Below are 25,091 nucleotides of genomic sequence, written 5' to 3' on the forward strand. Positions count from 1 at the left end.
ATATTGGTGAGCTTTAATATAAACATGGGAATGCATGGGCCTAAACTAAAGACTTCTAATAGATGGGGGGAAAAGAAAAGAAAAAAAAAGAAAATCAAATGAATGTTTGAGATGTTGTGAGCTACTTTTCAACTACTCTCGTTGCCATTTGAATGTTTCTACTTGTGCTGCTGCGATTAAACTTAATTGCCCGTATAAATGAAAGTTGTATTTTTATTGCCATATTCATTCAAATTGAAACTGCACAATGCAGATGCTTTGCTATTTTGTTGGACTTCAATCAACAATCCTAACTTTTGCACTAGTCGTTTAATTTCTTTGCTAGTTGAACTATACTATGTGTTTGGGAGAGATACTGTTTGGGATAAATATGTCGACGAGACCAGGAATGACGAGCAGATATCTGATGGCAGAGTTCTGCGAACCGGTGCGTTCCATAAAAGCCTGGCACGCGGAGGAACAGGAGCAGAAATGTCCTGCTCGTCCACGATGTTGTCATCCGCGAGGCCAATTCCCTATAAAAGATATACGGCCATTCCGGCTAGAGGTCGATAGGCGAGGAGACCCGGTCGACGGCAGTTGGCAAGACATGCTCTCCAGCCCGAGAATCTAGGCACGACATCCACGCTTTCTCCTGAGCCGTGGCGTAACACGCAAGATCTCACAGAACCACGACAGCCACGCTTTCCCCTGAACCGTGGCGTAACACGCAAGATCTCACAGAACCACGACAGCCACGCTTTCCCCTGAACCGTGGCGTAACACGCAAGATCCCCCGTTTGCCCATAACGCAGCAGTCAGAGCCCCAGACCGTCTCGAAAAAAGCGGAAAACTGGGATTCAGAGGAAGCCTATAAAAAGGTAGCCAACGAAGGTAAAAGGGTTAGCATTTTTTTGAGATAAAAGGAAAAAACCACGAAAAAGCCATAAGACTTGTGGCAAGCGTTCCCCGAACCTTGATATCTGACTTGAGCGTCGGAGGGTTTACGCCGGGAGAACAACCGGCGTACTCTGACTTGTCTGTGTGTGCAGGGATATCTGGAGAAGAAGCATTACTAGGAGACCTCCTGGTCGTGGGGAAGTTGATCGAGCAGAGATCCTGGTCGTAGAACGAGGAGAACTGGAATCTCGCATCAACACTATGTAAGTTATTCTTAATAATTAATCATACTTTTTTTTTATTTTAAGTAAGAAAATTGGGTAATTATATGAGTGAATTACTTACGAATATCAATAATGGATGTATCAAATGAATCTCATAAATTCTTGTGAGTCAAAACAAGACTTACGAATTTACAACTCGTTTCACTCATCCAACTTTATCGATGAATTAAAAATATAATTAATGAAATGGGTCCACAGATCATTTAAGTAGTGTAGCGAGAGAGAGAGAGAGAGAGAGAGAGAGAGCATTCATTGCGTCTGCCGGCAGCTTGATGATACCATCCATGTACGGTGCTCAGAAATTATAAGATCACTTAAAATGGGCCGTAGCAAACCACTTAATGCAGATTGGATAACGGCCCATTTGAGCCGGTTCAATCCATTTGCCTCTTTCTACCAATTTTCAGACAGTACTAAACAAAAACGGGAGAAAGTCTTCTCTACTTTTAAGCAACTTCCAGGATTTTCAACATCTCCGAACTAGTTGATCCAAACCCAAAAAAAACCCCACTTCAAAAAATCAAAATTTGTCCTAGAGGCACAAAATGACCGTACCAATATCAAATCTTGTAACGAATGTAGTTATAATTCTTGGTTTATTTTCAAAATTTGGAGAATCAATGAGGTTCGATCTGACATCAGGACACACGAAATGCGTATCAGAGGATATAAATCACAATGGAATGACTGTGGGAAAGTACAGTGTTGTTAATCCAAATGAAGGCTACCCTTTGCCTGATACGCACAAGCTCACTGTTAAGGTTTGTGATTGAATTTTTAATGCTTTGCAAGTACTCATCTTTTCGGAAGTTAATATGAAAAATTTTGCGCTTTTTGGGATGAATGCATTATTATGAGTCGAAAAATTGAATGCTGTCACTTTTAAGCGTGAATATGATTTTAGTAACAACTTGAAATCTAGAGTACTTGGATGACAAAAGTGGAGCTTAAGTCCCAATGGGTGTGTTTTTGTTTGCGAAAATTTTGTATTTGGTGTGAATGATGTGGAGCTTAGCATCCTTGTGAGTGTATGCATGTTCAAAAGATTTTGATATTTTGTCTCATTTTGGTAATGCTTGAGATTACTGGTTTGGAGAGATTTAATTTAAGCAGATGAGGGGCTTGATATGATATAGGTGACTTCGCCTTATGGGAACAGTTACCACCAGGGGGATCACGTGGAGTCGGGTAATTTTGCATTTACTGCAGCTGAAGCTGGTGACTATACTGCTTGCTTTTGGTCACCTGAGCACAACCCACCAGCAACTGTGACAGTTGAATTTGAGTGGAAGACCGGTGTAGTTTCCAAGGATTGGACTAAGGTTGCTAAGAAAGGGCAGGTTGACGTAAGTGACTGTTACAAGCATTTTACTTCTTCTGTTCATTAGTACTTTGCATTTGTCTTGTGGTATCTTTCAAGATGATTTGGTATGCTAAAAACTTTCTATTAGGTTAATGCCAACTATATTCAAGATAGCAAGATCAAGTTGTTTTAATAATACCAAGGAAACTCTTCTTCTTTTAAACTAAAATGATATATAATTTGGTTCTATAAATATGTATTCTTTCAATTAACCGTAATGCCATTAAAGTTGCTGGACAAGTCCAAAACTCTATTTACAAGAGAATTTACATTTGTACAAGGCCTGTACTATTTCATTAGTGTTGGTGTACGGGTTAGGGTTGCATTTTGTGCTTGTCAATATACAAGAGTTGGTTAAGGAGGGGCATGGTTGGCTTTCTCTTTGTGATAGTTAATGTATGTATGAATAATGTGATCTTTAAGTGACTTTCAGCGACGTTATCCTATATTCTTTGGTTGGTAATTGTTGTTTCCATGTACAAAATTTTTTCTATTTTAAAAAACAAGATAATTTTATATTCAAACTATCACAAGAGATCTAAACTTTATGATTGTTATTGATGTATGCTTTCATCAATTGTGCTAGATGATGGAACTGGAGCTCAAGAAGTTATTTGATACCGTCTCATCCATTCATGAAGAAATGTTTTATCTTCGTGAGAGGTATGACTTCTTGCACAGAAAGGCATTCTAATAACAAGCAGATGTTTGTTTCATGGTAAATTATATTTCCATGTGTTTAAATGATGGTCAAGTGATTTAGGGAAATAAATAAAAAAATCTTTCTAATTGAAACATATTTTGTGTAGACACTTGGAGCGAATTTTTTCAGCTCAAGTTCTTCATATTCATCATGATGAACGCTGAATAGAGACAATGACTAGTTCTCCTCAACTAAATGTTGGGGAGGCATTTTGTTTCTTAATTATATCTTTCCATGTTAATACTACCACAGTTTGTTCATCAAAAATCATTTTATTCAAAAGAACTTATCCTAAATTTTTGTTCTGAGTGGCTTTATTGAGGAGCTCCACACTGTTTTTGTTGTATTTGACTTTTTAAAATTTAGTTTTGAATTTGGTGTTAAGGGAGGAAGAAATGCAAGAGCTTAATAAAACAACAAATTCCAGAATGGCGAGTCTTGGATTCATTTCGCTTGTTGTTTGCCTATCCGTTGCTGCATTGCAAATATGGCATCTGAAGACCTTCTTTGAGAGGAAGAAGCTCCTCTAGAGTTGCTACCAAAGTTTTCATCACATTTGATCAGTTGCTGTGGTTAATACTTGTGTTGAAATGCTGATACTAGAAAATTGTATGCTTACTGCATTTGCAATTGATAATATATACTCTCTTGTTTTGTTGCCGGGAACTATTTTACCAAAAAGGCAACTGCAATGTCATTGGACAAAGTCTCAAATTGGTTCCTGTGAACTATGTTACCACAAAGGCAGCTGCAATGCTGTTGGACAAAGTCTCAATTTTGGCTCCCAAGATGCTAGTGAAGTTGTGCTTGTTTGTTTAGTTTGAGGCTATTATTTTCAAATCAAATGTTGGCCTTGGCCCTCGTGGGTAGAGCTGGCAAAACGGGTCATCGGGTCGTGTTTGTGTCGTGTCAGCTTCGTGTCGTGTCAAATTTAGGTCGACCCAAACCCGACCCATTTAATAATTGTGTCAAAATATTGAGACCCAAACCCGACACGGAAAAATAATCGGGTTAGTCAATAACCCGCTTAATATCTATATATTAAACAAAAATTACATCAAATATTTACACTTTATCATACATATGTATGTACATACACATACATCCATACATACATACATAATTTATCAATATTATAAAATATACATATTTACTAAAATATTACACACACTATTGAGGTTTTAATTATATATATGTAAATAATATTATATATCAATATTATAAAATATACATGTCTACCAATATTTTATACATTTACACTATTAAAGTTCTAAATGTATTTAAAATTTTATAAATAAAATATTGTGTCTATATTCATCTTTTTAAAGAATAAAAAAAATCCTAATATTTGAATTTTGATTACAAGAATCTGTAAATTATTTTAAAATAGAAAATATAATCGAGTCATTGATCGGGTAAATGGATCAAGAATTTTAACCCAAACCCGACACGAAAAAAATCGTGTTGACCCAGACCCGACCCATTTAATAATCGTGTTAAATTCAACGACCCATACCCATTTATTGGTGTCGTGTTCGTGTCGGGTAATCGGATCGTGTCAAATTTTGCCAGCTCTACTCGTGGGTACCAACACTTTTTACCAGGTCATTTGATTGAAATCAATCAATTTCACATCATAGTGGGATCAGATCCTTATTGGGTTGTTGTCTGTGATGGATCCACAATATTGTACTTTTAATACAATTATATTGCCGCAAAGTCCAATCAAGAACAAAATGTGAGTCGGCATAGCTCCAACAAAAGATAGAGAGCACTCGCAAATTCAGAAAATATGAAATGCATTTCACACAACAAAGAGAAACTACATGATAATTGATAAAATAAACCAACACAAGTGTTTGGGATTTTGTTAAGCAGCACAAACAGAGAGCTTTTAAGCAGCAACAAACACTCAATGACGCATAGTTTATAATAGCCAATACATGCCAAATGTCTTAGGGGTCTAGAATCACCCAAAGGAAGACATGCCTCAACCCCCATCCTTTATTTAGCAAACTATGGCATGAATTCCATTTAAAAGATAACGAGCTTCTCGATCACTCGTCATCGTAGTGCCTGTGGTGGTGCTGGTGCTTATGGCGGCTATGCTTCTTCTCATTGTCATCATCACTGTCATCATCCTGCCATTTTCAGAATGAGCAAATATGAGTTTCGATCAGTCTTAACATAAAAACCACAAATTTCATTTTCTTCCACCTATCTACAATAAACAAATCAATCATGCAAAATGATGAAACCCAAAATCTAAGCCAACTCCAAATCAGAACAAATCTACATCTTAGAGATGACCATACTTGGGAGCCATCAACTCCCATCCAGTAATAGAGGGAGCAATATGGGGCAATTAAACGATAGACATGAGGGAAATCAATCATACTGAACCCCAAAAAAAAAAAATTACAGCTCCACGAGCCCCAGTTTTACGAACTAACTTGAGCTGTAATTGATCTCATGCTATTTCTATTAACAACAACAATAGAAAATAATTGAAAATCAAATAAACTAGAAAAAATAAAGCCCCTTGAACCCATATCATAACGGAACTTATGATTTCACACATAATCATGGTTACAAGCCATCAAGTTCCATAATATTACTCGAGGAAACCATGTGTAGCATTCGACTACAATTCACAAATGTGACATAGCCATGCAGCCCTAAACTCTATCAAGCCCCTTGAACTCTCGAGAGACACACTTGGCACAGGACCGGCTCAACTCTGTGCTTGTTAATAGAAACAAGTCATTAGAAATTTGAATCTCTAAACATATCTTCACCCAAAGTACCAATATAATAATAATAAAAGTGACATTTAATACTTGGGTGTATCAACATCTGCTAAAAAATTTCAACAATAATATATCAAGACTGTAATTGAATTCTACCACAAAACAAAATTTGAACCCCAAGCAATAGCCTTATTCAACCAACAAAGTTAGTGAATCACATAGATTTCTTCAACAATTCATCCAATCATTCAAACTAACTGACCAAACCAAAACAATGCAATGTAATTCACAGTAATAATTCTGATTCCCATTCTAGCCTCAACAAATGCTAAACATCTTATCAACTTGAAAGAAAAGCTAGCAAATATACATAAAATATATAATCAAAAGGAGCATACTTGCAAAAGAAAATCATGACCAATGAATCAAATCATTCAAATTTCAAAACCGTACCTTCTTCTTGCGTCCATAGCCATATTCATGAGACCCGCCGCTATATTCATCATCATCACCACGTCTCTCATAACCATAACTACTGGGCTTCTTATACCCTTCTTCGTCATCAGACCTCCCATGACTCGACTTCCTCTCAAATTTTCCATACTCCGAACCACCGCCGTACCCGCCTTCGTATTCAGATTCAGGTTTCCTCCCATACCCCGACTCGTACTCCGGCTTGCTACCATACCCGGATTCATACTCTGGCTTACGCCCATACCCAGATTCATACTCCGGTTTGCTGCCATACCCGGACTCATAATCGGGTTTACGCCCATAGCCAGATTCATGGGGCTTACTCCCATAGCCGGACCTATCATCATGCTTACTCCCGTAGCCGGACTCATACTCGGGTTTCCTACCATAGCCGGATTCAAATTCCGGCTTGCTGCCGTACCCAGACTCGTACTCGGGTTTCCTACCATATCCGGATTCAAATTCGGGTTTGCTTCCATATCCAGACTCGTACCCTGGTTTTCCACCAAAGCCAGATTCATATTCCGGTTTCTGGCCATAACCGGACTCATATTCGGGTTTTCGTCCATACGCTGATCCTCCATACTCGGACTCAGTCCTACCACCAAATCCGGATTCACCCGACTCGGGTCTCCGCCCATATCCAGAGCCATACACCTCGGAATCAGGTTTCCTGCCGTACCCAGATCCATATTCCTCCGACTCGGGTCTCTTTCCGTACCCAGATCCATATTCCTGCGAATCAGGCCTCTTCGCATACCCAGAACCATATTCAGATTCAGACCTCCCCGACCCATAAGGTTCGGGCCTTCCCATTCCAGGCTGAATCCCATACGCCGGCTGCGGCTGGGGCCTTCCTCCATAACCCGACCCACCCCCTGACCCGGGTACGAAACCGGGACGAGGCTTTGGTCGGGCGTAGGAGCTGTACTCGTTATTGAGAGCTTCGTCAGCGTAGGCTGAAGGCTCCGAGTGCGACGAGAACTTGGGACGAGCGTAGTCGAAGTCCCCATCTGACGCCGACGATGATGGGTAACAAGTCTCATCGGACGGTGGCAGAGGACGGCCGTAAGTCAAAGTGATGTCGTATCCACCATCGTAGGGTGTTGGATCGTAATCGTCGAAATCAGTAACGTCATCGTCATTGTCAGCGTAGTACGGCATTGTTTCTCTGTTCCGATCGCGATTTTGTTTTGTTTTATTTCGTTTTTGGGATCTGGAAAAAAATGAGTGGAGATTTTATTGTGGTGATATGACTTGCAAACGGTGTCGTTTGTGATAAGACGTTGTGTGTGTTGCCCGTTGGATTGGATTCGCTTTGATGCTAAAATGTTTAAAGAAGAGACACGTGCCTGCCGACGTTGGATTGATTTTTACCTATATAATTAGTTTTGATAGTGAGGTCCAATCATCCAACCATAGTTAGTAACCTATACTTAATTTTTCATTTTTTTTAATTATATATATATATATAATATTATTAATTTTATATTATTTAAAATTATTAATTACATCTTTATAAAAAAATTAATAAAACGTTCAGAGAAACGCAAAATTGAAATATGGCTAAAAATATCCCATCCTTTTATTTTAATTTATATTTTTACTTTGGGTTTAATTTGCATGCGCCCCCAACAACTTTGCCAGACGATAGATTTACAACTCAATAATCAATGATGCTCCAGTAAGTTGCAGTTAATTCTATTAAGTTTCCTTTTAAATTGAGATGCGGTGAAAAAAAATATAATTATTAAATAAAATTAATAATATATAATAAATATAAAATTTAATAATAATTTTAATAAAATTATTAAAGATGTAATAATTTTTTATTATATAAATAAAAAATTATATTAATATAATTTATAAATTACAGTAAATAATATTTAATAAATATTTTAATATTAGAGTTTTTAAATTAAAAAGGCCCAATCTTAACCCAAACGCACACTAATTTTTAGATAAAAAATTTTAGACGTGCATTTTTTCAAAATAATAATAATAATAATAATAATAATAAGAATGTGCATTATCTTGCCTCACTCTACTTATTAACTAGAAACAAATCCAAAGTTAATCAAAGCACTTTGGCATTTTCCGTTCACTTCCCTCCATTTCTCTTCCATCAAAATAAAAACCCAAAATAAATATTCAATGAGGAGAAGATGATAAAAAACGCATCAACATCAATAGAGATTCTCTCTTTACATAAATAAAACCATTTAGCCACAATTACACCTTTTTGTTTAAATTTATCTTTGGGTGCGTTATTTCTCAGCAATCGATCCTATCGCCGCCTGCGCGGTGCGGGTGTGTTAGTTTCCTTTTGGTTTTGAAAATGGCATCATGTGTGGTGACGGTGGCGCAGGATGGGACGGGGGATTACAGGACGGTGCAGGAGGCAATAGATAGGGTGCCGCTGTGCAACACTCGTCGGACTCTGATTCGTATATCACCTGGGGTTTATAGACAGCCGGTGTATGTGCCAAAGACTAAGAACCTCATTACACTCGCGGGTCTTTGTCCCGAAAACACCGTACTCACTTGGAATAACACCGCCACTAAAATTGAACACCATCAGGTTCAGTACCTAGTAACTACTCATCTGTGTTTATGAACGTGTTCCCAAAACGGTATTTTTTTTAACTAATATATATATATATATATTCCTCAGGCTGCGAGGGTAATTGGGACTGGGACTTTTGGGTGTGGCAGTGTGATTGTGGAAGGAGAAGATTTCGTTGCTGAGAATATCACTTTCGAGAATTCTGCACCTGAGGTTGCCTTTTATTTATTATATATATGCTTGATGAGTTTACATATTTGTTCTTTGATATTTTTGATGAAAAATGAGGCCTAAGTTAATTGATGATCTTGTTATGTTAGTGAGTAATGTTTCGATCTTGGCTGATTTGGTTTTTGGTAAAATGGGGAGACTTTTTTTTTGTTAAGTTGCACACATACTCACTGATTTTTTATTATTTCTGCATATGCTATGATTTTCGGCATAGGGTTATATAATATGTTGGGTCTCTCGTAAAAGGGCAATTTTCATTCTAGCTTTATGATTTCTTAGAGTGTCCGCAACTGCATCGTGCTCTGTTAAAATTTGATGTGGAGATCTGGGTATTATTGGAGGTGCTTATTTTGAGTTGATTATAAATGCTTTAATAATTTCTTTAATATGATCTTTGAAGTTGTTATTCAGCACTCTCTGTCTTCCTCATTATAGGGTTCCGGCCAAGCTGTGGCAATCAGGGTAACTGCAGACCGATGCGCCTTCTATAACTGCAGGTTTCTTGGTTGGCAGGTTTGTTAAATTTCAATATCGATGACTATGTTTGATTAGGGATTCATGAAATGTAACTTGCATATCTCAGATTCTTGACCAGGTTATTGATTTTCTGGACATAACCTAGGTGACAGATTCCATTTGAACAGTAATTTTGCCTGTGAATGATGTATTGTGTGAAAACTTTCTAAAAGTCAAAGCAGCACCCAATATAGATGTTTACCATTTAAAATTTTGCTATAGTTGGAAAAAGGATTTGCTTCATAAGCAGTATGATAGACATTTTCGGCACAGAGATATAGGATCTATCATATATCAACCGAGGGCAGTGGATGATAACCTGGATGCTTGTATGTGCATATTAATTGCATTAAAATTGTTTCATCTTCAGGATAAATCAGAAAAATATCACGTTCATTTTTGTTTTACAATTGCAATTCTAGATATACAGTTGCTGATTGTTATTTTGCATGCAGGATACTCTTTACTTGCATTATGGAAAACAGTATCTGAAAGATTGCTATATTGAAGGAAGTGTGGATTTTATATTTGGGAATAGTACTGCTCTCATAGAGCATTGTCATATCCACTGCAAGTCGCAAGGTTTTATTACTGCACAAAGCAGGAAATCCTCTCAGGAGACAACTGGTTATGTGTTTTTGAGGTTTGTATTTGCTCATTTTTCTTTTCCTTTCTTTTTCACTTTGTTATCACTAATGGCATTTATACAGTTTAAACCTGCAAAGCTTTTTTAGGGCTCAAATTTGTTCCTTGAAAACTTCAATATATATCAGCAAATGATCTTTTGAACCCCTTGAAAAATTAGAGAGTTATTTGGGCCACTGAACTGCAATTATGATTTTTTATATCCTCATTGTTTAACGTAACCAGTCCCCTCCCTGAAGAAAGGCATGCATATGAAGCATGGACTTCAATAATAATGTTCATGTATATGGTGGAATGATTTGTTTGGATTAGCAAGAGTTTGACTTGGCTCCTTTTAGAACTTTCTGAGACAAACTTAGAACACTGATTTTCTAGACACTTCCATCTGTTGTAGTGTTCTCTAAGGGCTGGTTCCAGGCATTTTCTCCATGATCTTATGCCTTATGTTCTTGAAATACATTCATCATAACTTGCTGGCTCACTGAAATTGGGTGGGATGATTTTTCATATGTGACAACACTGAAATCATGTTAGAAGGATTGTGCCAGACAAAGATATCCTAATTCTTTGGTAGTACCTTTGTTTCCGATGCCTAATGCTCTCTGTAATCCTCTTGTTTTTTCTTACTTCTTCCTAACAGTTTATCTACTTGATGCAGATGTGTGATCACTGGGAATGGAGGGACAGGATATATCTATCTTGGACGCCCATGGGGACCTTTCGGAAGGGTGGTCTTTGCATTTACATATATGGATCAATGTATCAGACATGTAGGCTGGCATAACTGGGGCAAAGTGGAGAACGAGAGGAGTGCTTGCTTTTATGAGTATAGGTATCTCATGTTTATGCATATCTTAAATACATTCAATTTAATTGTGTTTCCCAGTCATCAGAGTTAATTGAGTTCCGTTTGCACAATCAAAACTGTAGGTGTTTTGGACCAGGTAGCTGCCCAGCAAAACGCGAAACCTGGGCTAGAGAACTGTTAGATGAAGAGGCAGAACAGTTTCTCATGCATAATTTCATCGACCCAGATCCTCAAAGACCTTGGCTTGCCCAGAGAATGGCCCTGAGGATACCATATTCTGCTTAAAGATCACAATTGAATAAGACAAGCATGAGGTTCCCAGCAAATAAGACCGAAATTGAGGTCAATAAAATCGTACTTGTGTCATGACGAAAGATGGTGTGTGCTTATTACTGTAGTAATTTTATGGGTGATTAAAAAACAATTCTATTAAACTACTCGTCTTAATAGCATGTACATTAAAATAAAATGACAGTGCCCCACTTATCCCAGCCTACATGTCTGATAAATTATGGTCCTCTTCTTCATGTGTAAAGTGTAATTATCACTACGCTTTGAGCTCTACAAGGTACCAACCATGCCAGTTTTGCCCTTTGTGTTTTAATTACATATTTTTGTGTGGTTGTATTGTGTAGGCTACTCCACTAATGAGTTAGATTGCGAACTGCGTACGGATCCTTAAACTCTGAAACAACAAAAGAAATCGGAGGAACACAGTCATAGCTAAAATAATTAATTAATTAGTAATCGAAATAATTGTCAAGTGACACGGGCGGGCACGAATCTTGTGATTGAGAATAACAAGTAAAACAGAACCACAATCATTTAGTGAAAACTGAAAAGAAACCAAAAAAAGATTAAAATTGCAGTTAACTGCGTATTGAAGAGCACCCACGTACACTTTGATAGTGTGCGTGGTGTTATTGTTAAAATTAGCTGACAATTGTTGTAATCCCAGTCAATAAACGGTGGGGGCTAACCCCCAGCACAAGAGGCCAAGAGAGTCTCTGTAAAAGCGCCACGTGTACAAAGCGAACAGCCAACTCAGATTCGCTTATCTTTCTTCTTCTTAACTACAACTTCAATCACTTTCCTGTCTTTCAATTTTCGGTTGAAAATGAGTAAAATTGCATCCACTTCTCTGGCGCCATGTCACCATGGAGATAGATGGAGAGTGAAGCTGATGCAGCACCACCAGCAGCCACAATGGCAATGCCATGCAACAACCAAGTCTGAGAAAAGATCATCATCACAGCCGTTGATGGTCAAGAATCAGATGGCCGTTAAGCCTGCAACTTACTCTTCAAGAATCGCTACTGATATTCCTCTCTACGAATCTCCTGGGGTCTGTCTACCTTTTTGCTTTAACTCTCTCATTTTTCTTTTTTCTGTGTTTGCAATTTCATGTGGGGTTGCTCTTTGACTTGTGTTTATGTCGCAAGCTTTGTTTGATCAGTGCTTGGAGGACAAGCCAAGAGTTTTTAATGCAATGTTTCCTGATAATAAACAAAGAAGTCAGAGGCTTAATGAGGTTTCTAATTTTGGTTTTGTGTTTGATTTCACTGTTTACGCTTCTGGAATTTTAGACCAGTTTTGTTTACAATTATGTGCCTACAATGAGTTTTGTAGCATTATTCCAAGCTAATATTTTGGAATTGTTGGTAATTGATATGATTATCTGGGCTTAATTATGAGACTTGATCTCCTTGTTTTCTTGTCATTTGGATGGAATTTAGTAATGATTCTCTTCTAAGAATGGGAGTCCATCTGACTAAAAGAATCGCTTGCTTTAGAATTTGTCAATAAACGATATAGTAGTACTGGCAATGGTGATTGTGAATCGTCATGATTGAAAGATCGCATAATCATACCTAACCATGTAGTTCTAGTTGAAAGAGAGTGAGATTGATTCTTCTAGCTTTATCTGTTGAGAATATATTAATGCCAAGTTAAGCTATCAGAGGATCTCTTCATGGTGTATGATACCTAGATATACTTGCTTGCTTTTAAGGCCTTTACATAGATCCGTCGCATAGCCTGAACAAAAATTTGCCAAAAGATCTTCTTTGCATTTAGACCTGTCTAGTCTTTTCAAAAACAGAAGTTATATATCACCCCCAAATGGTCGTTGGTAGAAGTCAGAATATAGCCATCAGCTTAAATGCTTTTTAAGCCTACGCATTCTTTTTATATGTAAGAGAAGGTTCCCGAAATCTGAGATATGTAATTTGGATGTATAATATATTTTGCAGGATGAGTGGAGGATTCAAATGCTGCCGATACAGTTCATCTTCCTGACTGTGAAACCAGTAATAGACATGAGGTTGAGATGCAAAACAGGAGGGAAAGACTACCCACCAGAAGTTCCTCAAGATATCACAAAGGTTCTTGAGCTTGACATTGTAAGTTGTAGATGCACAGGAATGAATGTTTAACGTATTTAATTTTCTCACCATTCCTGTATGATACACACCAAATCCATTCTTTTTTCAGACAAGATGGGAGCTCAGAGACCTTGAAAATGTTATTAAACCATCTCAGTTTTCTCTTAGTGTGAAAGGGGCCTTATATTCTGCCAGACGGGGAACAAGGAGCCGGCTTAAAGGTCAATTAGAGGTGAATATAAGCTTTGTACTTCCTCCTGTGCTTGCTTTGATCCCTGATGATGTCCGCCGCAATGTTGCAGAGTCGGTAAGCCCCTACAAGAAGCCCTTTTTATAACGAATGTTTACACATATTTTTGCTCCAAGTTCTAGCCAAACCTCTGTAAATAAATATTTCCGGAACAGGTGTTAACAAGATTGATCGAGGACATGAAGCAGAAAGTTAATGGTAGGTTGCTTCGAGATTACAGTAAATTCAAGAGGGAGAGCCTAAATAGTGTGAGGCATCAGACAAGATGAAACTGAGGGCATCTGGCCGAGTTCGAAAATAATACAGAGCTCGCTAGGATTAATTATTAATATTCTCGGAAAAAAAGAAAACTATTATTGCGTAGAAATTCTACTCGGGAATCATGATTGTAGTTCATTCTTGTATTCATGTTAGATAACATGGTACAAAGAGAAGTTGCTGAAATTGGCTGTCAGTTTTTTTGTTGATTTTGATGCCCTTATTGTTGAAGTTTTAATAAATTTGTGTTTTCTATTCATTATGGTTGAATTTAAACAATCTTCCTTGCACTCTAGAGGAATCCCATTATAATGAATAAAGTTGAAAACTGCTCTTATGTTCTTGGCACTTCTTTGAAATTTAGTTGTAATTCGCAACTCATTGTTGAAAAACAAAAAAACAAAAAAACAATCCCCACTGCATCTCTATGCTGGATAAAAGTAAAGTTTGATAGACGGGCAATAGGGCACTTGTGATGAGAGTAACAGATCATCATAATTTAAAAAAGCAATTATGATTAGGCGACCAAACAATGGAGCACTCGCGACGAGACCCTGCCCGGAATGTGAAAACATAAAAGAATTCAGCCGTTGCTAAAAGAACTTGACGTGGAGATGCGGGGGATCGAACCCCGTGCCTCTCGCATGCAAAGCGAGCGCTCTACCATTTGAGCTACATCCCCATCTGTATGCTCTTGTGTTCTCCGGCATCAATTATTACTAATTCTAAGAACCAAAATTGAACTGACCACTAAGTTCATGTCACTACAGCAGATATAATTAACTCTTATTTAAGTATGCGCAATCTCAGCGGCAGTAGTGGAATGAACGCGTTCACCGCCCTCAGCTGCTGAGGATTCTTGTCAGCCTCCACCATCTCCATCTCCACCGCCACATTATCATGTCATGTCAGAGGGGAGATTCGTTTGATGGTCACCGATACAGCTACCAGTCGCTAATTATAATTGGAATCCACAAGGTCCTGGCCCAGAAATAAGTTAATGCAATCTTTCTTAGGGTGCGTTTGGGATTGAGGTGCTGTAGCTTTTAAGCTACCGCTGCTGTAGCTTTTAAGCTACCGCTGCTGTGAAAAAAAACTGTAATTATGAAACAAAAGTTAATAATATATAGTAAATATAAATTTTAAATAACAATTTTAATAAAATTATTAAAAATATAATAGATTTTGTATTATACAAGTGAAAAATCATATCAATATAGCTTAAAAGCTACAGCTGCCCAACCTCAATCCCAGACGCACCTTTAATCGGTTAATCTAACGACAACCCGAGTTAAAGGTTGTCGACTTGTTTGTCATAAACAAAGAGCCTTCAATTCAAGTGCGACATGCATTAGATAATTGTAACATCAGTTTATTATTCATTCTCATTGTGGTAATCTTGTAATATTTTCTAACGTGTTCCACTTAATATGTAACATCAGTAGAGAAACATCTTTTAAAAAAAAAAATTTAATATCCCAATTACTTATAAATTTTTTTGTTAGGGTAATTACTTAATGTATTTTTCATATTCTATATATTTAACAACCATTTAAATTAAAGCTCATATCATACATCTTTTAGGAAGAAGTAACTTTTGGTGCATTGGTATTCATTTTTAGTTGAATAATAAAACAAATGCGTAAAAAGTGATGCGACATAAAGGGGTTAAATGAAAAATGAAAAAAATTATGTAATTCTTCGAATATCTCATTTACACATATCAAGAAAAGAACTGGCAACACAACAAAATGTTTTCTCAAAATGCCCCGATTTTATGAATCTTTTTGCCAATTCAATTCCCGAAAAGGCCCAAATGTAACTTCTGAGCTATGCCAAGAATTTTTTCGGATGCCTGGATTATAAGAATGAGTACTGATATTTAAACCCCTCAAATTATCAGAGTTACTCCCATTTTTCAACAAATTATTTGTATTTCCATTGAAGGAGTCAAGTGATACTCGATTATATGCCATGTTGATGGCGCGAGCCTCAAACCTCCGACCTTACGGTTAAAAAATCATACCCTCTAGCCGAATAAGCTACTCCAGCTCTCTAAACAAATATACATGTATGTTGTAGGTAACAGAAGAGAAGCTGCGACATATCAAAAACAATTCTTAACATTCACTCCTTGGAAATTAAAGCACCACACAGACTGGACAAACAAGAGGTTGCTTTACTTTTGCACCCAAAGGCAAACAAACAAAAAGAACTGGCAACACAACAAAATGTTAAATGAGAAATATAAAAGGAAAAAATTTAAGCGTTTGAGCTTTGAAGAACACCCACAATCCAATGAGAAAGCATCTTGTCTATTTAGCAAGTTTGAAGTACAAAATCAAGATGATTGCAATAACGAGAACTGCAACAACGGTACCAATAATCCACTTGTTCCTGCTCATCCTTCTTGACATGGCCGTTAAAACTTTCTTACTCTTGCCAACGTTATCATCCACTCCATGAAGCTGTAGCTCAAGAACAAAAAGCAGTAAATAAACTGGCACAAGACAAGGAATCAAAAGATGGAGAGCTCATAAGAGACTATAAATGAATAAAGAAACATACTGTATTATGAGCATGCAAAAGAGATTGTCTTTGTGAACTCAGATCTTGAAGAATTGAAACACCAAGCTCTTCTGTTTCCAGCATGGTTCTTCTACTATCTTTAATTCTATCAGTGGACTGATTTACCCTTTCCGTTGACATCATTAACCTTGACCTTTGATCAGCTGATGCCTATTGCACGTGGATCAAACATTCCTCGAGTAAGGATATGACTGAAGACTAGCAGTTAAACCTAAAACTAATAAGATAGCGATCAAACAGTATAAAGTTTTTAGTAAGCTACCATCACAGAAATACTATGATTACAATTTACAAATTAGAAGCAAAAAGAATAACACTTTCACACCATTAGTCACAAATTTGTAAAACCCATATTTGCAACAAAGCATAAAGGAAAAGATAAAAAATTAAACTTATTACATGATAATTTACATCCTTGAATTGCTTCCTAGGTGCATCTACAAGAAAATTAACAAGGAATGCATTCAGGCAAACAATAGTTCACGCAAATGAACTTGAATTTGCAACTGGGTTCAACTTTTATTCCATTCCAGTCTTAAACCATTTTCCCTAGATCCAATTCTAACAAATCTCTCTCTCTCTCTCTCTCTATATATATATATATAATATATATATATATATGAAAATAGAAACATCTTAGCGAAACTAATAAAAGAAAGCCAGATGAATCAAACAAACCGTCAAAGCGTCGGCCATTCCTGATTCCAATAACTCATCTCGAGCAGCGGCATTCAAATTTCCAGAAACAAGTCTTTTAACTTCACTTTTCAGATTGTTTAAATCTGATTTATACTCCCTTAACTTAGCTAGAAGTACAGCCTTAACATTTGGCTGCAAACTTCTTGCCTCAAGGTCCATTTTCCGTATCTGCCAAAACATAACCAATCAATATCAAGTTCAAAAAGATAATCCAGACCGTGCTAGAATAATTAGAGCATTCTTTGTTTGCAATCCAAAGAGTTTTTACTATTAAATCCAAAACTGGTGAAAATTTCATAATAGCAGCAAAAGTTGAGGGGGACAAAAAACTCTTAATATACAAAAACCCATCCAGTTAAATTCCGACACTCCAAACCTTATCTTCTGCGATTTTTTCATGTATAATTTCACAAAACAGCAGAATGGACTATTTATTTTTCCTTCTTCAAACAATGCACGTTGTTATTCAATTAACAAAATCTTCAAAAAAAAAAAAAGCTAAAACAATAACAAAATTGAATTACGATGTCTAACCAAACACTGCCTGAATAAAAAACCGTACCAAAGATTCAGCCTCATCCAATCCAGTTTGAATTTCAGATACTTTTTGCTTCTTCCTTTCTGCAAATAATTAAATAATATTACAAAAATTCACACATCAAAGCTTCATCACTAATGTCAAAGTAAAACTAATTTAATTATTAATTTTCAGTAACTTTTATTTACCTCCATCAAGAGACGCAGCTGCCGTACACTTTTTTGAGAGATTCGCTGAAATCTCACAGTATTGTCGCTCGTACCTTTCAAATACGTCACTCATTATCTCTTAATCCGAATGAAATCTGTTCACAGCCAACAAATTAAATCAAATTAAACTTAAAAAAAAACAAAAATTAAATAAAAACTATAAAAACTTACTTGTGATGAATTATCGAACTGCGAAGATCGTCTAGAAAGAGAGTTTGATTCGGTTGCGATCGCGAAGGTTCTGTGAATTGGTTTTGTAAGTTCTTTTGAAAATGATCGAAACGACAGCGATCGTGTGCGTAGTGGATGAAATGGAAAAAGGTAAATGATAAAGCTACTTGATGGGGAACGGGTAGAATGACACGTGCAATAAATGTGGTGGCTATTGATTGGTTTCCGTGGGTGAGATTGGATTTGCTTTGCCCTACGTGGGTGGGAGCGGAGAATATCCGGTAATGCCCTTGACTTTTCAGTTGGTGTTAATTTTATTGTTTATGATAATTTAGACATTATTTAAGGTTGCACCGAGGGACATATTTAATTATAATATAAATCTAATAAATGAAATTATTTTATTTCAAAAAAAAAAAAACTCATAAAGAGTAAGAAATTTTTCTTATTTATTTACCTTCTGTAAGAATGAAGATCCTTTGAATAATTATATTTAAGCCATTACCAAAAAAGCATCAACTTGTCTACATAATGAATAGCATAATTATTTTATCAATAATCACTGCTTCTAGTGACATTAATTTCTCTTCAATAAAACGAACTAAAACTCTATTAGCACCATGTATACAAAGAAATGGTGCAAATTTTAGTGGGGTTTCGATTTGGGGTACAAAGATTAAGACCAAAAAGCACAAAATTTATAAAGGGCTCTTTACTTGGATCCCTTGTAAAACAAATGGGTACTACACAAACTCTCCATGAAAAATGCAGCAGCAGCATCAGCAGCAACTCACTGCAAAAATGAGATGCTCAAAAACATCAAACTTGTCTCTGGTGTCTGATGTTCTTCTATTCAGCTCGAATCTCAACAAAGACAGAAGCCTGCTTCAGTTGACAACTGGTGCTATGAAGTAATTCTCTGTAATTTTGACAAGCCAAAGTTTATCTGCATGCTGTGTTTTCATCTGATTGGACAATCACAGACCCATCAGTTGCAGAAGTTCCTCCAGTTGTTACAAGTTTTGCTTTCAATTGTTCCAATTCATGATCAGGGAAAACTTCTGATTGCATGGATGGGGATATTTTCTTCACATGCAACCATGTCAGCTGCCAAAAGCTATCGCCACCTATATCATCAGTCGGCAGGAGAATGCCAGTCGTCTTCATCACCAGCAGATTGTTCTTGAGAAGCTCAGGAATTAATTCATGAATCTTGTCAGAACGTTTTCCTCGAAGTTTTAGTTTCATATATTTATCCATATGATCAAGAACCCCAAGCCAAAGTTTGCAGAAGGACGGTTGCTGTGAGAGATCCTGTAGTTGCTGTAAAAATGCCTTTGACATTAATTTCATGGCTAGAACGAGTGTTCCATCTATGTTCCGGTAATCCTTTGGAGAGCTAGCCTGTGCAATTTCTAACAAATCATCGAGCAATGTGAATATCACCATATCAAAGCACTGGAACCACAAGGCATTTGGAAGGCGAATCCCATCAACTGCTGCCAGAGATCTCTGTAACGCCAATACAGCATGGTTCCTCACCTCTTCTCTTTGGTCCAAACACACTTTCTTCAGTCCCTGAACCAGCCTCAGCCACATCTCCCCTATATCTTGGCTCAATTTAATGGCAGCCTCCTCCCCCACTGCATTCTTAGCCTCAGAAGACCATCTGACTAGACTAACAACAGAGCCTGCCATCAATTCTAGGGCAGAAACAGATCTATCAACCTCACCAACCCGAGACTCGGCAAATTGCCTTGCTGCATCCACACAAAGAATGAAATTTGAAGGCAACAGATGGGCTGCCTCGGACATGATAAAAGCTAAAGCCTCAAATCCTGCTTCTGATGCTTCTGGATGTCGAGCTGTGATAGATAGCAAGGAAATGATTGTGCGCCATCCCACATGGGATCTGATGTGAGTTGAGTTTGCTTTTACAAGACGCATTACTTCCTGCGTAATGGGTTCACAATATGCATCAGCCACCCTCGCATCAAGTTTCAATATTAGTTGTAGTGACTTGAGTAGTTCTTCGGTCAAGTTCTCCTTATAAGGAAGTAGTCGCTGGCATATCCTGAGGAGCCCAAACACTGCCTTTTCTACAAGCATGGACGGCATTACAGTTGACTGAACAATATTGGCTATGTGCTCGTAGACACCATGCCAGATAAGCATAATCCTATCTCGGTTATTCAGTGTAATTGCGATCAGCAATTCCAGGCAAAACACTCCTGTGTCTTCATCTTCGCCAGAGCTACTACCCTTACGGAGTCTGCCTGATGCCAAAATAAGGGCCTTCACAAGATCCAGCAAAGACTCAGCCTGGAGAAATTTACTCTCTGAAAATATACTATCAATGTGGCAATTCTGTATGATGTCACGAGTGCGCTGATGAGCGGCAAGTTCTTCCTCACTGGGCTGCAACCTTGGTTCTTCCATATCAAATGATAAGAGTTGACTGAACCGACCAATCAGGCTAGAAGACTTCCTAGGAGTGGCCACAGGTGTTACGTGTGATGTTGAGACAGAACTTGTAGCAGGTTTCTCCTGCTCTTGGTCAGATGAGGGCTCCATATCATCAGCTGCATCACTCACCAGACGAGCTGGAAGAAGGCCAAGCTTATGCAAGCTTAATACACAATCCAAAATATTTTTCCAGCCCGAGTGGATATAATCACCATACCTGTTTGCTATTGTGAAAAGGGTGGTCAGTGCCATCCTGGCTTTGGTATCATCTCCAAGGGCAAGAACAGCTTCTTCAACAGATAATGGAGTCAAAAGGGTTGTGAATTTACAGACAGACACAACCAAATCATCCAAGATATCACCAAAATGATAGAACGTTGAAAGTTTGGCAACAGCCAAGAATCCATCAACACATCTCTGCAAAACATCTTCCCGCTCCACCTGATCAAAAATCACTGACATTGCAGCTACTGTAGGACCTGACAAGATAATAAACATATCATGATCGAGGAGTGCTCTAGAATCACACACGATGAAAGGAGTGGCTTCTCTGGATTTATGCAATACATTAATCCAGCGGCTTGACGTCATCACTGGAGACCCGGCACCTTGCTCTGGTATCATCAAGATTTCATTTTCGCATATTGAATGATAAAGCTCTGCAAGGTACTCTCGAGGAAGATCTTTCCCTCCGTTGATACTTCGATTATTTCTGATGAAATCTTCTTCAGTCATCTTTTTCTTAACCTGTGCATTGTGTTGATCTGTGTTGAGCAATATAAGCGAATAAGACAATAAGAGAGCGGCATCTTTGTCGCTCAATATATCAGATGATTGCTCATAATATCGTTCAGCAAATGCCTCAAGCACCCTTTGTATCTTCTGCGATTCGCCAGGCAATCTGAAAGTTCCTAGGAAAAGACGCAACGCAGTATCTAAATTCATGCCACGGAAATTAAAAGTCCCAGCAAATTCATGAAGTACCTGAACACAAAACTCATCATGGTTTCCAAGAAAATCTCCAATGAGGTTCTTATCTAACCCAACTGTGTACCTAAAGAACAATGCTACACTTTGTGGGTCAAGTTTATCAGGTAGTAGATGCATTCCTTGGAGAAATTCTAGACCTTTTTTAGGATCCCGATTAAAGTGATCAGCTCCGACCATCAACTTTCTCTTGATGTACTTCATCTTCCGAACAAATGGAATCCAATTATTGGGGTCACTATAGTCCGAACATTTCAACGTCCAGAATGCATTATATTCCTCAGGGTCAACTGTTGCCCCTTCTGGAGCAGGAAACTCATTACTTATCCTCTCGGCCATACCTTGAACCATGGATATCATTCCATCCAGTGCAAGAACATGCATTGCAGATAATGGTCCATTGACTGGGAATGCACTTTTTGATAACAAATTAGTAAGGTCTTCAAATAAATTACCACAGGTTATGTCACAGTCGAAATTGGCATACATCTCACTCATGAATGACTGCTGCCTACAGAGATCAACCAAAGCTTCCATGGCAACCTCCTGCTGTTGGTATGAGGACCCATGCTTGCTCTGTGCAAGCCTCAAAAGCACACAAGAAAAGAAAGCTTCAAGCTGTGCTTTGAGCTCCACACGTAAATGATGATACAGATTGAGAACAATGCTACAAACTGTTGAAAGAATTAGAGGGCTCATCGACAAACCAAACTGCATCAGATAACGAAACAACTCATCCTGAATTAACACTAATAACCTCGGATATTTACCGATTGACGACCCACCCAATTCTATGGATGAATTGATTAAACTCAATGCAAAAAGTGGAACATCTTCATCATCCGCTATAGGATTTCCCCTAGGTCCAATCCCCATGTTCTCAATAGCATTCAACAGAGAACACAGAAAGTGAAATATCTCCACCATGCATGGGACCCCAAAAGGCTCCATCATTATCTTTTCACCGTTTTCAGTAGACCCCATCTCAACAGTAGTCTCACCATTATTTGCTTCGACTGATGATTGACCATCCCTTTCAACACTAACATTACCATTCTCTAGAGGTTTACTTCCTGAGGTGATTTCCTTCTCCATTAACCCCACCTGCAGAAACAGATCAGCTTCAAAAATTGACAAGGGATACCTATGCTAAAATTTGGTTGCTCATCCTATTGTGAATTGAAAATATTCATCCTATCTAGACATACAAGTTGTAATTTACAACCATAAAACATATGCAGACCTACTTTGCCTTGGCAGCTTAAATGCCTGACCTCTATGCATCAGTTCACATGGGAAGCCAATGGTATATCAGATTAGGTGTAATACTAAATATCAAACTAATGATAAAATCTCATCCACAGAAGTTGACATGGCATAATGCAATTACACGAGTAAATAAAGAGACTAATGCAACAATGAGAATGAGGGATGTGGCAACAATATTGACTTTTCTACATTTACTCATCCAATTACATTTTTCCATGTTAGTTTGTATCATTAGTTTGTATGTCTAGAATGCTCATATATTAATTATATAATGCTGTTAACTCTAAGTCATCCAATTTTATTATATTTATATATTATATATGAAAACATTAATGCAAGCAGACAAATCGGCGGTAGGCCCACTGAATCAACTTTCAGGATTGACAAAATCAACAGTCCAGTATACATGTATGGAGCTTTGGGGGAGGGATGATTTAGTTTGAACAAATTGCCAATGATAATGATATCACAATGCTAGAATCTTCATTCAAAAAGTATCCCATCAAAGAGTAAAACCTATGCCTAGAGTACTTACCTTGTTTCCATTGTCTGACCTGCTTCCAAGAGCGGATGATTGCTCCAGGCAGTCAATATGAGGAAGGTGAGAGAAGATACACCTAACTAACTCATGCATTGTTTGACGTGCTATCCGTTGTAATAATTCACCTTTGGAGCTTGCTTGATGGACTACACGGAAGCAAGTATTTACAATATTGCACACATGCTGATTGCTCAACTTAACCGCCGCCTTGCTTTTCATACAAGCTAGAAGAACCTGAAGTATCTTCATCAGCACCACTTCTTCTGATGCTGGATCGGTTACTTCAAACCGGCAGCTTGTTACTGCTTCAACTATTAAATGCATAGCTTCTCCCACGTTCACGGTATCAAGATCAAGTACATCAAGGATCAAAATTTTGTAAACCGATGACAAAGCAACACCAGTAATTGGTGCACCTGTCTCATCAGATTGAATCACATCCAAAAAAGGCTGCAAGTACACAGCTGGATCAACTTTATGCCATTGATTCTGCCATAAAAATATCTGTTTGCGTAATTCTTTCAACGAATGAATAAGAGAGTGCTCCAGCTGCTCATCATCAGCCATATAACGAACACCCCACCTTACATTCCTTCTCATCACAGCCAAAACTGCACCTATCTCAGAATTTATCATACAAGCGAAAGCACCCCCTGAGGGCTTAATAAGTGGATCCTTAACTCCAGCATAAAACGCATTGCTTCCTGTTCCAGACGGCAAATTCAAATGCCCCATTCTCATTCCAGCTTCTTCCACAATTCAACTCACTCTTGAATCATACCACGGGCAACTAAAGACACAAACAAGAAGCCCAATTACTTTAAGCAACAAAGGCATTCAACAGAAAAAAAATCTAAAAATTGAAACTTTTTACTAAAAGCAAAATGTATCAAGCAGTAAAAAAAAAAAATCCCACATCAAATTTGCGGCAAAGAACCAACGTAAGTAAACAAAATGTATCGACCAAAATAATCATACAAATACAAAATTAAAGCAACCAGATCTAACCCAATTGAGTATGAAACTGAATCCAATAGAACATAAAACAGGGATCAAATCACAGTCCCATATCAAAATCGACTCAAATCCATCTGGGTCTATTTCACATGACGCGAAATCTGTGAAATTGAGTGTCAAAATGGTACCTTTGATTGTTCTTTGGAGGATTCCCGCTTGGAAAACTGTTGTGGGCAGGGACGTGATGAGGATTTGAAGAGTAATCACGTGATATATGAGTGAGTTAAATCAGAAGTTATCGTTTTCACATTTGAAATGAAAATGGGTCTATGAAACGAAGAAAACAGAGTGGTTTTGAGATTCTATTTTGATTTTACAACAGCACAGATCTTTCGACTTCGAGTTTTGGGACGCGCGTTTTCGCGGTTTTAAGAAACGTTTTTTGTTTCATGTGTAACATCTAGTTTCAAAGTTTTTATTTTATTTTATTTTTCTCTCCAATTTGACTAATTTATTAATTTTTTCAAAGTAAAACTTTTAAAATAAGCATTTTT

The 25,091-nt window shown here is 37.6% G+C and overlaps 6 protein-coding genes and 1 non-coding gene across 9 annotated transcripts; 3 read left to right on the forward strand and 4 right to left on the reverse strand.

The window, feature by feature from the left end:
- The first annotated feature begins 1,582 nt into the window (after window positions 1-1,582).
- Window positions 1,583-4,047, forward strand: LOC102622773 (transmembrane emp24 domain-containing protein p24delta7). 2 transcript variants are annotated; one of them, XM_006482570.4, is made up of 4 exons: window positions 1,583-1,924; window positions 2,300-2,509; window positions 3,113-3,189; window positions 3,596-4,047. In XM_006482570.4, the coding sequence occupies exons 1-4, from the start codon at window positions 1,709-1,711 to the stop codon at window positions 3,636-3,638; spliced, it is 546 nt and encodes a 181-aa protein (XP_006482633.1). In that variant the 5' UTR covers window positions 1,583-1,708; the 3' UTR covers window positions 3,639-4,047. The 2 variants fall into 2 exon arrangements, with proteins under 2 accessions (XP_006482633.1, XP_006482632.1); XM_006482569.4 differs by having other exon boundaries at window positions 1,587-1,924; window positions 3,615-4,047.
- Window positions 4,048-5,011: 964 nt separating this feature from the next.
- Window positions 5,012-7,688, reverse strand: LOC102623265 (uncharacterized protein At5g39570). The gene is made up of 2 exons (XM_006482571.4): window positions 6,433-7,688; window positions 5,012-5,370 (listed from the first exon to the last, which is right to left on the reverse strand). Exons 1-2 carry the CDS (start codon window positions 7,615-7,617, stop codon window positions 5,287-5,289), a joined length of 1,269 nt encoding a protein of 422 aa, XP_006482634.1. The 5' UTR covers window positions 7,618-7,688; the 3' UTR covers window positions 5,012-5,286.
- Window positions 7,689-8,573: 885 nt separating this feature from the next.
- Window positions 8,574-11,823, forward strand: LOC102623565 (pectinesterase 31). The gene is made up of 6 exons (XM_006482572.4): window positions 8,574-9,034; window positions 9,128-9,232; window positions 9,686-9,763; window positions 10,222-10,409; window positions 11,070-11,243; window positions 11,342-11,823. The coding sequence occupies exons 1-6, from the start codon at window positions 8,792-8,794 to the stop codon at window positions 11,502-11,504; spliced, it is 951 nt and encodes a 316-aa protein (XP_006482635.1). The 5' UTR covers window positions 8,574-8,791; the 3' UTR covers window positions 11,505-11,823.
- A 370-nt stretch (window positions 11,824-12,193) lies between these two features.
- LOC102623850 (uncharacterized) lies at window positions 12,194-14,448 on the forward strand. 2 transcript variants are annotated; one of them, XM_006482574.4, is made up of 4 exons: window positions 12,194-12,564; window positions 13,472-13,621; window positions 13,713-13,910; window positions 14,009-14,448. In XM_006482574.4, the coding sequence occupies exons 1-4, from the start codon at window positions 12,337-12,339 to the stop codon at window positions 14,120-14,122; spliced, it is 690 nt and encodes a 229-aa protein (XP_006482637.1). In that variant the 5' UTR covers window positions 12,194-12,336; the 3' UTR covers window positions 14,123-14,448. The 2 variants fall into 2 exon arrangements, with proteins under 2 accessions (XP_006482637.1, XP_052299397.1); XM_052443437.1 differs by lacking the exon at window positions 12,194-12,564 and adding an exon at window positions 12,596-12,750.
- Window positions 14,449-14,720: 272 nt separating this feature from the next.
- On the reverse strand, window positions 14,721-14,793 carry TRNAA-UGC (transfer RNA alanine (anticodon UGC)). The gene has a single exon. It is a non-coding gene; the product is annotated as a tRNA-Ala (tRNA).
- Window positions 14,794-16,216: 1,423 nt separating this feature from the next.
- Window positions 16,217-18,483, reverse strand: LOC102624328 (vesicle transport v-SNARE 13). Its single transcript, XM_006482575.4, has 6 exons — window positions 18,318-18,483; window positions 18,126-18,241; window positions 17,962-18,020; window positions 17,379-17,567; window positions 16,680-16,850; window positions 16,217-16,579 (listed from the first exon to the last, which is right to left on the reverse strand). The coding sequence occupies exons 2-6, from the start codon at window positions 18,217-18,219 to the stop codon at window positions 16,427-16,429; spliced, it is 666 nt and encodes a 221-aa protein (XP_006482638.1). The 5' UTR covers window positions 18,220-18,241; window positions 18,318-18,483; the 3' UTR covers window positions 16,217-16,426.
- A 400-nt stretch (window positions 18,484-18,883) lies between these two features.
- Window positions 18,884-24,992, reverse strand: LOC102624619 (ARF guanine-nucleotide exchange factor GNOM-like). The gene is made up of 3 exons (XM_006482576.4): window positions 24,726-24,992; window positions 23,575-24,370; window positions 18,884-22,874 (listed from the first exon to the last, which is right to left on the reverse strand). Exons 2-3 carry the CDS (start codon window positions 24,319-24,321, stop codon window positions 19,260-19,262), a joined length of 4,362 nt encoding a protein of 1,453 aa, XP_006482639.1. The 5' UTR covers window positions 24,322-24,370; window positions 24,726-24,992; the 3' UTR covers window positions 18,884-19,259.
- Window positions 24,993-25,091: the final 99 nt, after the last annotated feature.

Source organism: Citrus sinensis, chromosome 6 (genome assembly GCF_022201045.2).
Source record: "Citrus sinensis cultivar Valencia sweet orange chromosome 6, DVS_A1.0, whole genome shotgun sequence".
Lineage (NCBI taxonomy): Eukaryota > Viridiplantae > Streptophyta > Magnoliopsida > Sapindales > Rutaceae > Citrus > Citrus sinensis.